We start from the raw sequence: 14,734 nt of genomic DNA, 5'->3' as shown, positions 1-14,734 counted from the left end.
TGACACTTCCTCTTTGACCCACAGGTTATATAGAAGTGTGTTTTCAAATTTCCAAGTGTTATTGATTTCTAGTTTGATTCTGTTAGGCCTGATGACATAGTTTGTACAATTTCTATGCTTTTAAATTTGTTGTTACTTTTTTTTTTTTTTTAATGGTCCAGAGTATGGTCTGGCTTAATGAATGTTCCATTTACATTTGAAAAGAATGTGTACTGTTCTGTTGTCCTGTGGATTGTTCTACAAATGTCAATTAGGTCAAGTTGGTTGATAGTGTTATTGAAACTCTACATTTTGAAAAAGGACCATCAGTGATTTTATGCACACTGAAAATTAAGAGCCACTTACAGAGAGCTAACACTGATTGCAACAAAAGTGTAATGAAGCTCAACTTTGGATTAGAGTTCATATTTTTCTGTTTGTGGAAGCCTAGTACCATTTACGCAGCTGTCCATGCTCGAGGTGTAAGCTTGAAAATAGCTATCTCCCCAGCACAAGAACAAGTTTATCCTCTTGTCTTGGCCTCTAGGTCTCCTGCCCATTGGATGGCCTTCACCTATACCAGCCTTTCTTAAAGTGTGTTTTATAAACTACTAGATCCAGGGACTACTACTAAGCAAGAGGTGGGGTAGTGAGGAGTGTATCAATTGCCTAGTAAACTGCTGCATGTTTCCCTGTCTTGAAATTCATAATGACAATTAATATCAGCATAGCTCTGAGAAATCTGGAGTCAACAAATCTATTTTTTCTATTTAATCCCCTTAACTTCTAACAAAAAATACATGTTATTAACTACCTTTTAAAGTTTTAGGATATATTGGATAACATACATAAAACACATATTTGAGGGTTGGGCACATAGTATGTGGTCACTAAAAGTTTGTTGCTATAATTTGCAGTCATTGGTGTTCTTGTTGTTGTTTTATTTTTAGATTTATTCCATTGGCTCTGACCTTTAAAAGTTGGGATGGATATGAAGGTGAAAAAAGTCCTGGGAACACAAACACCAGAAAAGCCACAGAAATTAACCTGAGTTTTAGGTGTTTCAGTACATTTTTACTGAAGTATATTGATTGCAGTTTTCTTGTGGTATATTGCATTCATTTTAAAAACCTTCCCCCACCCAGTTTGTCAACCTAAATCTACCTCCCCAGGTTCGATATCATTGGTATTCCTGGGCATCATTAGCCATTTATAAGTGCAGTACTAAGAAAATCAGGCTGTGCAATGTCATGGAAGGTGTACCAAGTTATGAACAACAGGTCAGGACTTAGCATGACGTCTTAAGCCTTCCTCATTCAGCAATATCACCAAGGAAGTGCTGTGCACTCAGACTTCAAAATTCCCTCCTCCCCAGCTACTCACCCTGGTTCCTTTGGTATCTCTGAGGGAAGTTTATTGACACTCTGCTTTCTTTTCTTAAACAGGTGGGCTCTGCATTGCGCAGTCCGTGAGAATCCCCCAAGAGCGCAAAGACAGAACCATTGACTTTGATAGAATTATCAAACAGCTCCTGGACACCCCCAACTCCAGGGCCGTCGTGATTTTTGCCAACGATGAGGATATAAAGTAAGGATGACTGGTGAAATTCATTAATATGCATGCTGCAACTTTAGGAGACAGAAAGATCAGGATACTGGCAGAGAAAAGGGAAAAGATAGCACAGAAGCAAATCTGTAATTACATAGTGGCCAAGTCTGTCCGTGCTTTCTCCCCTACACGAGTAGTTACAGCGAACCATGGGAGCAGCAGTGTGTTGCCATCATGTCTTCCTCCTCTATTAGCAAAATAAATGTATTCAATTACTTGTAGAAAGAGAAAACCACTAGACCTTTCAAAGGTTCTTTTATTAAAGATATATCCAAATGTAACAGACTTTTATCCAAAGAATGGTTCCTCTTAATGTAAAAGAAAAAACATGTCATATAATTCTGGCTGTATTGCTACTGCTTTAGACTCAGTATGTTCCAAACCAAGCCAGTCTACCAATATGTCTCTAAGCCATTTCTTCCTCTCTTTTCCTACCTTGATCCTCCTTGGAGTCAAAAATCTGATTGGAATCTTGACTTCCCATTTTTCCTCACTCCTTGCATTCTTGGCCAAATCATGTGGAGTTAACCTTTGTTTCTAGAACATAACATGCCCAGAATGTGTTTCTAAGACACAAATGTGCCCTGATTTCTTCTCAGCCCACTACCACCTTGTTCCAGAATATTTATTATTTAAAATAAACAGTAATTACACCTGCTTAAAAAAACTATTAAAAAAATCTAGGTTATAAAAAAAAGTTCCATTCATCCTGCCCTTAGCTAACAAGGTTTCCTCTTTAGATGCAATGGCTAATGACCTGTTTCTTGTATATTCTTCTAGAGACAGTCTGCATCTCTTTGCACAATGGTGGCATACTGTGTGTACATCTTGTTCTCTTTGCCGCTAGCCTTTACTTGCTATTTTATTGTGGATGTCTATGAATGTCAGTACCTATCTCTTCAGTCTTTTTAAAAGCTGTGCAGAATTTCATTTTACATCCATGCTGTCATTTATCTAAATGCTCCCTTATTGATTGACATTTTTTTAATTTTTATTTATTTATTTATTTATTTATTTAAAATTTTTTATTGTTATGTTAATCCCCATACATTACATCATTAGTTTTAGATATAGTGTTCCATGATTCATTGTTTGTGCATAACACCCAGTGCTCCATGCAGAACGTGCCCTCCTCAATACCCATCACCAGGCTAACCCATCCTCCCACCCCTCCCCTCTAGAACCCTCAGTTTGTTTTTCAGAGTCCATCGTCTCTCATGGTTCTTCTCCCCCTCCGATTTCCCCCCCTTCATTCTTCCCCTCCTGCTACATTCTTCTTCTTCTTTTTTTCTTTCTTAACATATATTGCATTGTTTGTTTCAGAGGTACAGATCTGAGATTCAACAGTCTTGCACAATTCACAGCGCTTACCAGAGCACATACCCTCCCCAGTGTCCATCACCCAGTCACCCCATCCCTCCCACCCCACCCCCCACTCCAGCAACCCTCAGTTTGTTTCCTGAGATTAAGAATTCCTCATATCAGTGAGGTCATATGATACATGTCTTTCTCTGTTTGACTTATTTCGCTCAGCATAATACCCTCCAGTTCCATCCACGTCGTTGCAAATGGCAAGATCTCATTCCTTTTGATGGCTGCATAATATTCCATTGTGTATATATACCACATCTTCTTTATCCATTCATCTGTTGATGGACATCTTGGCTCTTTCCACAGTTTGGCTACTGTGGACATTGCTGCTATAAACATCGGGGTGCACGTACCCTTTCGGGTCCCTACTTTTGTATCTTTGGGGTAAATACCCAGGAGTGCAATTGCTGGATCATATGGTAGCTCTATTTTCAACTTTTTGAGGAACCTCCATACTGTTTTCCAGAGTGGCTGCACCAGCTTGCATTCCTACCAACAGTGTAGGAGGGTTCCCCTTTCTCCGCATCCCCGCCAACATCTGTCATTTCCTGACTTGTTAATTTTAGCCATTCTGACTGGTGTGAGGTGGTATCTCATTGAGGTTTTGATTTGGATTTCCCTGATGCCGAGCGATATTGAACACTTTTTCATGTGTCTGTTGGCCATTTGGATGTCTTCTTTGGAAAAATGTCTGTTCATGTCTTCTGCCCATTTCTTGATTGGATTCTTTGTTCTTTTGGTGTTGAGTTTGATGAGTTCTTTATAGATTTTGGATACTAGCCCTTTATCTGATATGTCATTTGCAAATATCTTCTCCCATTCTGTCAGTTGTCTTTTGGTTTTGTTGACTGTTTCCTTTGCTTTGCAAAAGCTTTTTATCTTGATGAAGTCCCAATAGTTCATTTTTGCCCTTGCTTCCCTTGCCTTTGGTGATGTTTCTAGGAAGAAGTTGCTGCGGCTGAGGTCGAAGAGGTTGCTGCCTGTGTTCTCCGTTAGGATTTTGATGGACTCCTGTCTCACATTGAGGTCTTTCAACCATTTGGAGTCTATTTTTGTGTGTGGTGTAAAGAAATGGTCCAGTTTCATTCTTCTGCATGTGGCTGTCCAATTTTCCCAGCACCATTTGTTGAAGAGACTGTCTTTTTTTCCATTGGACATTCTTTCCTGCTTTGTCAAAGATTAGTTGACTGTAGAGTTGAGGGTCCATTTCTGGGCTCTCTATTCTGTTCCATTGATCTATGTGTCTGTTTTTGTGCCAGTACCATACTGTCTTGATGATGACAGCTTTGTAATAGAGCTGGAAGTCCGGAATTGTGATGCCGTCAGTTTTGCTTTTCTTTTTCAATATTCCTCTGGCTATGTGGGGTCTTTTCTGGTTCCATACAAATTTTAGGATTATTTGTTCCATTTCTTTGAGAAAAGTGGATGGTATTTTGATGGGGACTGCATTGAATGTGTAGATTGCTCTAGGTAGCATTGACATCTTCACCATATTTGTTCTTCCAATCCATGAGCATGGAACGTTTTTCCATTTCTTTGTGTCTTCCTCAATTTCTTTCATGAGTATTTTATAGTTTTCTGAGTACAGATCCTTTGCCTCTTTGGTTAGATTTATTCCCAGGTATCTTATGGTTTTGGGTGCAATTGTAATGGGATCAACTCCTTAATTTCTCTTTCTTCTGTCTTGTTGGTGTATAGGAATGCCACTGATTTCTGTGCATTGATTTTATATCCTGCCACTTTACTGAATTCCTGTATGAGTTCTAGCAGTTTTGGGGTGGAGTCTTTTGGGTTTTCCACGTAAAGTATCATATCATCTGCAAAGAGTGAGAGTTTGACTTCTTCTTTGCCAATTTGGATGCCTTTGATTTCTTTTTGTTGTCTGATTGCTGTGGCTAGGACTTCTAATACTATGTTCTATAGCAGTGGTGATAGTGGACATCCCTGCCGCATTCCTGAGCTTAGGGGGAAAGCTCTCAGTTTTTCCCCATTGAGAATGATATTCGCTGTAGGTGTTTCATAGATGGCTTTTATGATATTGAGGTATGGACCCTCGATCCCTATACTCTGAAGAGTTTTGATCAAGAAAGGATGCTGTACTTTGTCAAATGCTTTTTCTGCATCTATTGAGAGGATCATATGATTCTTGTTCTTTCTTTTGTTAATGTATTGTATCACATCGATTGATTTGCGGATGTTGAACCAACCTTGCAGCCCAGGGATAAATCCCACTTGGTTGTGGTGAATAATCCTTTTAATGTACTGTTGGATCCTATTGGCTAGTATTTTGGTGAGAATTTTTGCATCCATGTTCATCAGGAATATTGGTCTGTAATTCTCCTTTAATGGGGTCTTTGTCTGGTTTTGGGATCAAGGTATTGATTGACATTTGATTACTGACTTTTGCAATCATAAATAACACTGTAGTAAACTTCCTTTTCCACAAATCTGTGCACACAAATATAAATATACAAATATATCATATTAATATAAACATATTTTGAGAGTTGGATATATAATATTAATATAGCACAATTATATAATAATATGCAATTATTTTGTTTTATATATTTATCTTATGTGTTTTTAACATAAATCCTTGGAAAAGATGTTTCCAGGACAAGGTGTGTCCCAATATGATTATTGTTTTCCAAAGAGGCTGTGCTGGTTTATATGTCCACTGATGTGAAAGAGCTGTATGGGGTTATTCAGTCTTTGTCTTAGATAACATATATCACTTAATTTGAAGGTGGGTATCCTTTATTAAGAGAAAGTTTAAGGGCCCAGGCCATTATTGCGTCGTGTTTGGATTACTGCACTGTCCTCATCACGAGCCTTGCAGTTCTGTGTCTCTCCCCTCCATGTGCACCCTAAATGCTGCCCCTGAATCCATCCATCATTTTCCCAGTATTCAGCCCTGATCACGGGTAGCAGGACTATTCAATGGAAAGCAAATGAAACCTGACATTGAGCTACAAGAGGTGTTTTGCTAATGACCACTGTGTCTCCTTGGGAAGTTGCCCACTGTCACCCCCTTCCTGCTTCCCAACTTCTGAGGCCTCAGTTCTCCCATCAGTAAGATGAAAATCCTTTTTGAGCTCTTTTTGTGGTTCTCCAGCCTTGTCCTACCATTCTAATCTTATTTCACTCCCTGCTCCTTCACGTTTTGTGTTTCCTCATTCCCTGGTCTTTGTGTGTTCTCTCGCATGCACCTGTAAGGCTTTTCCTTCCTCGCTTTCTCATAACAGTGCCATCTCTGGTGTGGCTTTCTGAGGGAAGCCGTCTCTACACATGCGGCTTTGGCACATTCTTCATAGTTGATGTCACTGATGTTATTTTACATCGCTTGATCATTTGATTAGTGTCCACATTCTCCGCTAGTCCATAAGCATCTCTGGGGCAGAGGTGATGCCTCATTTGACTTCTTTCCGTATCCTCAGTCCCTATCATGGTGTTCAGTACAGAGAAATGCTCAAGGAACAGTACCGAATAAATGAATGAGTAAAGTCACTATGCTAATGCACTCTATATAAGAATTTAAATACAACTTCTCTGTCTGGACTTCACCGTGCTTTAAAATGTGTTTCTAATTTGACATTTAGACCCCACCCCCACTCACCCACTTCCACACCAGAATACATGGCTCTGGTCCTCCACAGTCCTGATTGCTCTTCCTCATGGCCTTTATTCATAGTAGTTTTTTCTCTCCTTCTCTACTTATTGAAATTATCTGTTTTTCAGTCTATCTCGAACATGCCCTTCTCCATGAAACTGTTTCTGGTCACCCCTTAAATGTATTATTTCTCTCCTTAAAAGTTCTCGAGTGTTGCTCTTAGGGCATTTTTCTTCTACAGTTTGTGTTATAGTTGTTTAAAAGATTTTGTTTTCATAATATTACTCTTGGGGTTTGTTTGTTTGTTGTTTTGGTTTAATACATTGATAAGGTGTGGCTTTGTGTTTATTTCTTTTTTTTTTTTTAAGATTTTATTTACTTATTTATAGGACAGAGAGAGACACAGCGAGAGAGAGAACACAAGCAGGGGAAGTGGGAGAGGGAGAAGCAGGCTTCCCGCTGAGCAGGGAGCCCGATGTGGGGCTCGATCCCAGGACCCTGGGATCATGACCCGAGCCGAAGGCAGATGCTTAACGACTGAGCCACCCAGGCGCCCCTTTGTGTTTATTTTTAAATACATTGTACATGTCACATAAAAATTAGTGCAATAGCTCTGGTGACTAATTCATTATAATATGTAGGTAATGTGAGGTTTTAATTTGGGATGTAGAAATGCATGCAATCTGCTCAATAGCCATGCTCATTCTTTTGCTTTGGGGTTTGTTTGTATGCTGAATATTATTGTATGCTGTGATTCATAGCAGTGATACCAGAACTAGTTCTTGAGCACAGTCATAAAATTTAAGTGCATATGTGAGTTTCTTCCAAAACATGATCTTAAATACACTGATGTCTGAAAAGTATTGTTAACTCACGATGTTATGTTATTTCTTTTTTCAGAAGATTTACACTGTAAATGGGAAATTTTGAGATTTCTTAGAACATTAACTTCAAATACTTTGTCAGAGAATGGCAGTGAGGAGACAGTAGTATCTAGATTTTAAAGCTAAAATAAATGCAAAGTAAGTCATGGGTACTAATAATTTGGATTTTAGACAAGAGTGGATCCTTTTTCTGGAACACTTTATTCTGATTATAAAAATAATACATAACTACTGTATATCCACTGGAAATGGGAAAAGGTTTTTTTTTGTTGCTATTCTTTATTGAAAGGAGCCGTTAAGTTTACTTTGTCCCCTGGTTATCTAGAAAAAATAAAGGCTAAATAATTTCCTATAAAATTTGCAATCCCCATACTCAGAGACAGCATAAAATTCTGGGTTAATGTTTGCCAGCATTTTTTTCCAGACATTCATAGATTTTCCCCAAAGGAATCTCCCGCTTTTTATCTTCCACTTTTTGTAATTCACATGTCACTTTTGATGCCATAAGTATTTTTAAATGGTTTAATCTTATTTATCATAGTCCATAAACCCACACTTTTCCATTTATATTAAAGTGAACATCTACTTTTTGGATTTATGTAGTTTTGTCTTTTCTCCCCTGTTTTATTTGGCTTCTGCCCACCTTTGTAACCTCTTCAGTCCCCGCAGTGCCTTCTAGGTGGATTATTAGGTTAGCAATACATTGTGTATTATCATTATTTTTTCTGTGCTCTCAGATGGCCCTATACTCCTACCTGTGTGTACATACACAAGTACAAGCAACATCTAGGCAGCTGTTCTTATATACAAGTTGAATAATCTTTTGCAGTTTTTTAAATTGATTTTTCTTTTTAACGAGTGCTTGTGGAAATCTAACTCAGTATATTCTGATTGCTTTCCAATCCATCCTCACTGTCATTTGTTCAGATTCCTGCTGCTCTGAATTGAGGTTGTCTGCAGTAATGAACGTATGTTTTTGACAGCGTATTTGGTCATTTCCTTTGGATCGATTAGTAGAAATTGTATCTCTAGGTCAAGGGTACAAATAATTGATTGCGTTTATTTTATTAAAATAATAAATGCACATATTAAAAAAATTAAAATATGACTGAAAACACTTTGATGCAAGCAGCGGTGTCCTGTCCTGTCCCTTCAGACTTCAGGCCTTTGGTGGACTGATCGACATCCAAGTTTCCATTCCATTAGAGGGTCTCTCTATGTCAGTATATGCAATTCTTTTCTAGGGTGGTCCAGGTTTTTCCAGAAAAGCTATTGTCTACCTGGGGTGACACTCCCTTAGCTTCTAGCATTCTGTCAGCAGAAGTGTAGATTTCCTAGAGGGTCTTACCATTTCAATACTTAGTGGTAAATTTAACTTACCTTCCTCCCCCTCATGTTTAACTCACCATCTCTCACTCATAACCTTCTGGTTTTTGGATGTTTACAATATCAGAACCTATTACTTAAAATTTTATTAGTAAATTGCCATTCCATTTTCTGCCTGGAAGAAAAAGAAGGAAACCTGAGGTTTTGCTTTTTATATATACAAACTTTCAACCAGTTCTCCTTTATCTGGCCATGTACCTATGTGATACTTAGTACCTCCAAGTCTTGAGAAACAAAGAGGTTTGTTTCTATAACCCACCAAAAGAGCTTTAGTTGTAGCTTCCTCTGTTCTACAAATGCAGTTACCTATTATCTACCTCTTATTTCAAAAATATATTTTAATAACTTTACTATGAATGATTAGTTTTCCTTTTGTTTTACTTGCCTTGTTGCTCTTGTTATTTATGAACATGGGCTATAAAATTTTCAAGTATAACATACTTGTTCATTTTAATAATTCTAGACCCTTAATTTAGATTGACATGTTGCTTTCCAGAAATTATACATACCACCAGCAGTGAATGGGAGCATTCATTTCTCCTGCCCCACAACCAAACTCACAAACCAAACCAAACCAAAACAAATCTTTTGGCCAACATGAAAAGCAAATGTGGTATCTTCCCCTAATTTATATTTTCCTCCTTTCTAATCTGTATGAATATGTATCTCCAGCTTACTGGTTATTTATATTTCTCCTTTTTTCTTTTGACTTTTAAGTTTCTTGCCAATTTTCCTCAAGCTGCTTTGATAGTTTTTCTTAGTGGTTTATAAAATCTCTTTATATATGCAGGGTATAGATCCTGTCACATAACTTTTTTTTTTTTTTTTTGCCATTGATTACTTACTTTTTGAGAACTGGTATCTTGCTTTCCTTCTGCTTCATTCCTAATATGTATATGTTCAGCAGCTACTTCTTAACATTAATATAACTTTTCATGTTCTTTTTCACAGGCAGATCCTTGCAGCAGCCAAAAGAGCTGACCAAGTGGGCCATTTTCTTTGGGTAGGATCAGATAGCTGGGGATCCAAAATCAACCCACTGCACCAGCATGAAGATATTGCAGAAGGAGCCATCACTATTCAGCCCAAGCGAGCAACTGTGGAAGGTAGGGGTTTTATTAGTTGTAAAATACACTGAGAGAGTGGTTTGTGCTGTGCAGGATGGCTAAATCATGGGTCTCTTTGAGGGTTTGGTGTTTTTATGTAATTTATGCAGTATAATTTCAAACGTGTAGCCATGAAATGCAAATTTGGCCATATATCTGGTCTGTTCTTTTAGTTGATATTCCTCTTTTGAAGAGATCATGTATTTTCATGATAATTAGCATATTTTTTTCACCAGAGCTTTCCTAGAAAAGAGCATTACCATTAATAAGTGAAATAATAACACAATCCAAGTGTACTTAAGTGAACTGCATTTTCTGAGAGAATATTTTCCCTTTGCAATTTATCCATTACTTCTATAGCAGAATAACTACAGGGCTCCTTGCCCTCCTTACCTTGTGGGGTTTCTTCCAGCCCCCACGATGGCGCAACACACCACCTCTCTTGGGCACCAACACTACCTTGCCTTCTTGGGTCTCTTTTGTTCTTGCTCTCTTTCTCTTTCTCTTACCTTCCTAAATCACTGCCCCCTTTCTTTTCCTTTGCCTTCCTTGCTGCTTCAAAGATTCTTTAAGAGGAAGAAGGAAGAGAGGGCTTTTATTGGCATCTTTCTGATATAACAAAAGTTGCTGATTACAATTTACGTTCTCCTTTAATTTGAAAAGAAAAGTTATTTCTAAAAGAAGATACTGTAAAGAAAAGGAACTCCTCCGCTGGTATCCTGCTTTGTGTTTCTTTTCTGATGGGGCAGGTCTCCAAAGATTCCCTAAAACATGCTTGCTTTGCACATTAAAAAAGCCTCTATCCTCTCACTCAAAAGGGGATCAAATATTTGCATTTCTTTCCATTCTGTCTCCACTCCAATATAATTAATTATTCTCCCCCAGAAGGCTGCATGGTCTGTGGAGACCTTTTTGAACAAGCCAGGTTGTGGTTCTGTCACTGTTGCCTTTCTATGTTATCTGGGGGAGATAAAGATCCCATGAGTCACCCATGTGTTTCTTGGGAGTCTTTGAATTCATTTCATTCCCCAGTACGTGTCCTGAGAAGATTGCTTATCTTACAACACAGACCAGTGCATTTGCAGATGGGTTGCAGAAATAAAAGACAACATTTTAACTATCTCCAATCCTTTTTACTCAAAATTTTGAGTATCCACTGTGTGTCTTGCTCTGTTCTAAAAGTTGAAAAAACAAGATAAGGACAAAATTCTTACCTTCAAAGCATACAGAGCTGAGAGAAGGTGTCAAAAATAGCCAATGACTAGGTCAAATGAGATACTGTGTAAGCACAGTATGGACTAGATACCACAGGGCACAAAGGAAAGACTGCAGAAGTTTCTCTCGGGTGGTGAGGGTGTGGTTGGGGGATACTCCTGAGAGGAGGTAAAATCATGACTTGAAGTTCATCAGGCAGATGATGAGAAGAACATCTTGTACTCCCAACCCAGGGGACGGGAAGAGAAGAGTGAAGGACACACTAGGGTAACAGTAAATAATTCATTCTGCAGAACAGTCCTGCATTATGGTTCTGAAATTCTTATATTTCTTTAAAAATGTTCCCATTTATAGCACATTGGAAGAACTCTATTCTCCCCCAGAATTCCAGTCAATACACCATTGACCCGATCGACTCCTTTCTATCCTTTAGGTCTCTGCTTAGATGTTAATTTTCCTTGGAAGCTACATGTGCCTATTCCACCCCAGCCAAGTTTGAGTTAGAAGCCCTTTCTATTGCTTCGGCAGCATCCTACATGATCCCTACCATTGTAGCACCTCTTTACTTGTCTCTGTCTGGAAGCACATCTCTTATGCACCCCCTGCATTGTGCCCCCAGCACCTAGAACTTGGCCTGCATATGGCAGGCACTCAAACAGATTTTTAAATGGTTGGATGCTGGACTGGATGGAGGAATCATAGACTACCTGAGGTCCTGGCACAAAATATGGTAGAAAAATGGGCCTGAGTTGGATTATGAAGGGTGTTGAAATTACACTAAGGAACGTGTTCTTTATTCTGAAAGTTTGGGCAGCATCTGAAAAGTGAAATGTGATCAAAAGGGGTTAGAAAGTTCACTCAGGTGACTTTATGGAGAGGTGAAGTGTAGGAGTTGGGTGAGAGCCAAAGCAAGCAAGAAAGGACTGAGATCCTTTCTTCCTCAGCTATAGATGCCACATAGACATGGATGCCCATACTCCATGGTTACCAGCTCCAGTTTCATGATATTTATGGAAATTTCTAAGTATCTTGAAGTTTTTTATAAATTCTTGAAATAAAAATTTCCTGCTATGTATTTATGTATTTAGGGATGCACAGAATTCTTTTTCTTTCTTTCTTTTTCTTTTTCTCTTTCTTTTTCTTTTTCTTTCTTTCTTTCTTTCTTTTTCTTTTTCTTTCTTTCTTTCTTTCCTTCTTTCTTTCTTTCTTTCTTTCTTTCTTTCTTTCTTTCTTTCTTATACACAGAGTTCTTAAATCAGACACAAAACAGCATCCTAAATCTGCAAAAAGAAATTCTATATATATGGAGTGTCCCAAACAATGAAATGAAAGATAAATATTGTTAACAACAGAAACATTGGAATGTGATGGAGCAGCAACTCTTTATATAAAACTCTCCATCCCTCACCAGATAGAAATGAGGATTTTTTGGTAGCCAGTGTGTGTAGCTTCTGTCTAACCATATTGTCTATGTGCATTGCTACAAAGAACAGCGTAGATTTGTTCACCTAGCAGATGAAACAGCAAGATTGTGGCTGTGCATTTACAGTGACACACTCCTGAGGAAGTGAAAAAGGAAATGCATTCACTTGCAGTAAGGTTTCTGAATCAAGCTATGAAATACCACAAATGAAACTAATAATTGAGCACATTCCATATCAGCAAATAAGTTTTCCTTTCCTGTCTAATTTTTTTTCCTTCTGATGAATGTTCCATATTGATTACTACTGCTGTAGAACACCCTCCAAATATTTATAACACTGCTATATCCCTGTATCTTTGTGTTTTATAATGCTGTATGTACAAATGTAAACAGGAAAAAGCCAGGCACTAATCAGCATGTTTCTTTTCTTTAGATTTATATTTTGAACATGTTCAGCAAAGATCTGAAGTTTTGGCTGGTCTTTTCTCTATCTGCATAAATAATTAACAATAAATTGCTTTAGGCCAAATTGCTAGCAAGCACATGGCCTCTGTGAAAGTAGTGCTCATCTTCTTTTATCTTTTATCTGTATTTATTCTCCATTTATAGAATAAAGGGCCTCCGTGTTTGCTAGCCAAGTGTGTTGTTCTTCCCCCTTTCAATTGGGTGATGATAGGAATTGTGCCCGGGAAAGGTCAGCCGTGGCCCCAATGGCTGCTCGACGTTCACAGGATATCTGGAGAATGTCTCCACAACTTGGCAGCTCTCCTCCAGCTCCTGAGCCAAAACACTTCTGTAATTTTCAGTTTGTCTGAATTGTCTGATGAGCCAAGGGATCCCTGGCATGTTCCTCTCTTCTGTTGCCCCATTAACTAGGATTCTCTGTCATCCTCTCTAGCCCCCACCAAGTCCTCAGAGCAAAACATGTCCACGTTGCGTTCAACTCTTTGCCCTACAAAGCGCTCTGCTTCTCCGAGAATAGGCTGTCCGAGGCATCCTCTAATTATGGTCAACAGGGATCATGGACCAGCGTCTTTTCCTCTCTGCCATCATCATTAACATTAGGGAGCTAGCGTAAAGAAGGGTGGATTTTCAAAGCTAACTAAAATGGCTCTGACTATTGGTGATGTTTTCAAATGGGGCTGTAGAACAGCTTGGTTCCTGAATTAAATCTGCAGTCTATGTAGGAGAGACAAAAAGTGCTCTGGACCTGGCATAGGAAAGTTGGTTATTTCATGCTTTTGTAATTCAAGATTGAAATGAATTCTTTATTTTTCCTAACACCAGAGATCAAAGCTATGAAGAGCTGAACTAAAATATTTCTGGCTCCAATTTAGATGTGTCCTACTTTAGCCTTCCTTGAGTACCTGGAATGTTCCACACATATCACAAGGTTTTGTTAGGGGAATGGGAGACAACGCAGGAAAGAAAGCATTGTCTTAAGCCACAGGGCTATTTGTGAGTAACTCATCTGCCTTTTAGAGCTATCACCTTTGTAATAAGAGAGCATTGGGAGGATTGCCTGTTCAGTGTCATGACAATTTCTTTATTGAATCTTTAACAAATAGCTTATAAACTCTAGCAGGGTATCAGGGACCAACCTAAATAGTGAGATGTAGCAAGTGACAGTCTAGACCAGGTCCCTCCCTGCTCTCATGGAGTTGCCTACTTAATTTAGAGGTGATAAGTGGTGATGAAGAAAAATATAAACAAGAAACTATCATATTAGCATAATTTCCATATTTTTCCCCTGAAAGACTAGCTTGTAAATTATGGAGATACAAAGGAAGAAGAGAGATCAGGACACAATACAGGTCAAAACAGAGATTGGGAGGATGTGGGTGCCGGCCAGTGGCTTGAGACTCTCTAGCCTACTGTAGATTCCTGGCTCATATTTATATCAGATTCTTTCACTGGTTAAAATTCACCAAGATTTCCCATATCCCTATTCCTTACTGATCTGGAAAATATTTTTTTCTTCAAGATAGATCAAATCCTTAATCTTTTCAAAAGACTACCTGCTTTTCCCAGAGTTAGTCTACCCTGCAAAATCAAGCTCATTGCTCCCCAAGTCCAAAATGTGCCACATACCACCTTTACAGCAAGCACCAAACACACCTTGCTCACCTGTAGCACTTAGAACTAGAAT

The 14,734-nt window shown here is 38.5% G+C and overlaps 1 protein-coding gene across 7 annotated transcripts in view; it reads left to right on the top strand.

Annotated features, from left to right (window-relative positions):
- The window catches only part of GRM7 (glutamate metabotropic receptor 7), a 932,433-nt gene that overhangs the window by 470,159 nt on the left and 447,540 nt on the right, over positions 1-14,734 (top strand). For all 7 annotated transcript variants that reach the window (XR_013449112.1, XR_013449111.1, XR_013449110.1 and 4 more), the window contains exons 3-4: positions 1,425-1,566; positions 9,793-9,947. Coding sequence is in view for 3 of the 7 variants with exons in the window: in XM_078075756.1 (XP_077931882.1) it covers positions 1,425-1,566; positions 9,793-9,947 (297 nt within the window). In the remaining 4 variants the exon portion in view is untranslated. The remainder of the gene's footprint in view (positions 1-1,424; positions 1,567-9,792; positions 9,948-14,734) is intronic.

This window comes from Halichoerus grypus, chromosome 1 (genome assembly GCF_964656455.1).
Source record: "Halichoerus grypus chromosome 1, mHalGry1.hap1.1, whole genome shotgun sequence".
NCBI lineage: Eukaryota > Metazoa > Chordata > Mammalia > Carnivora > Phocidae > Halichoerus > Halichoerus grypus.
This window is presented reverse-complemented; position numbering and strand designations above follow the sequence as displayed.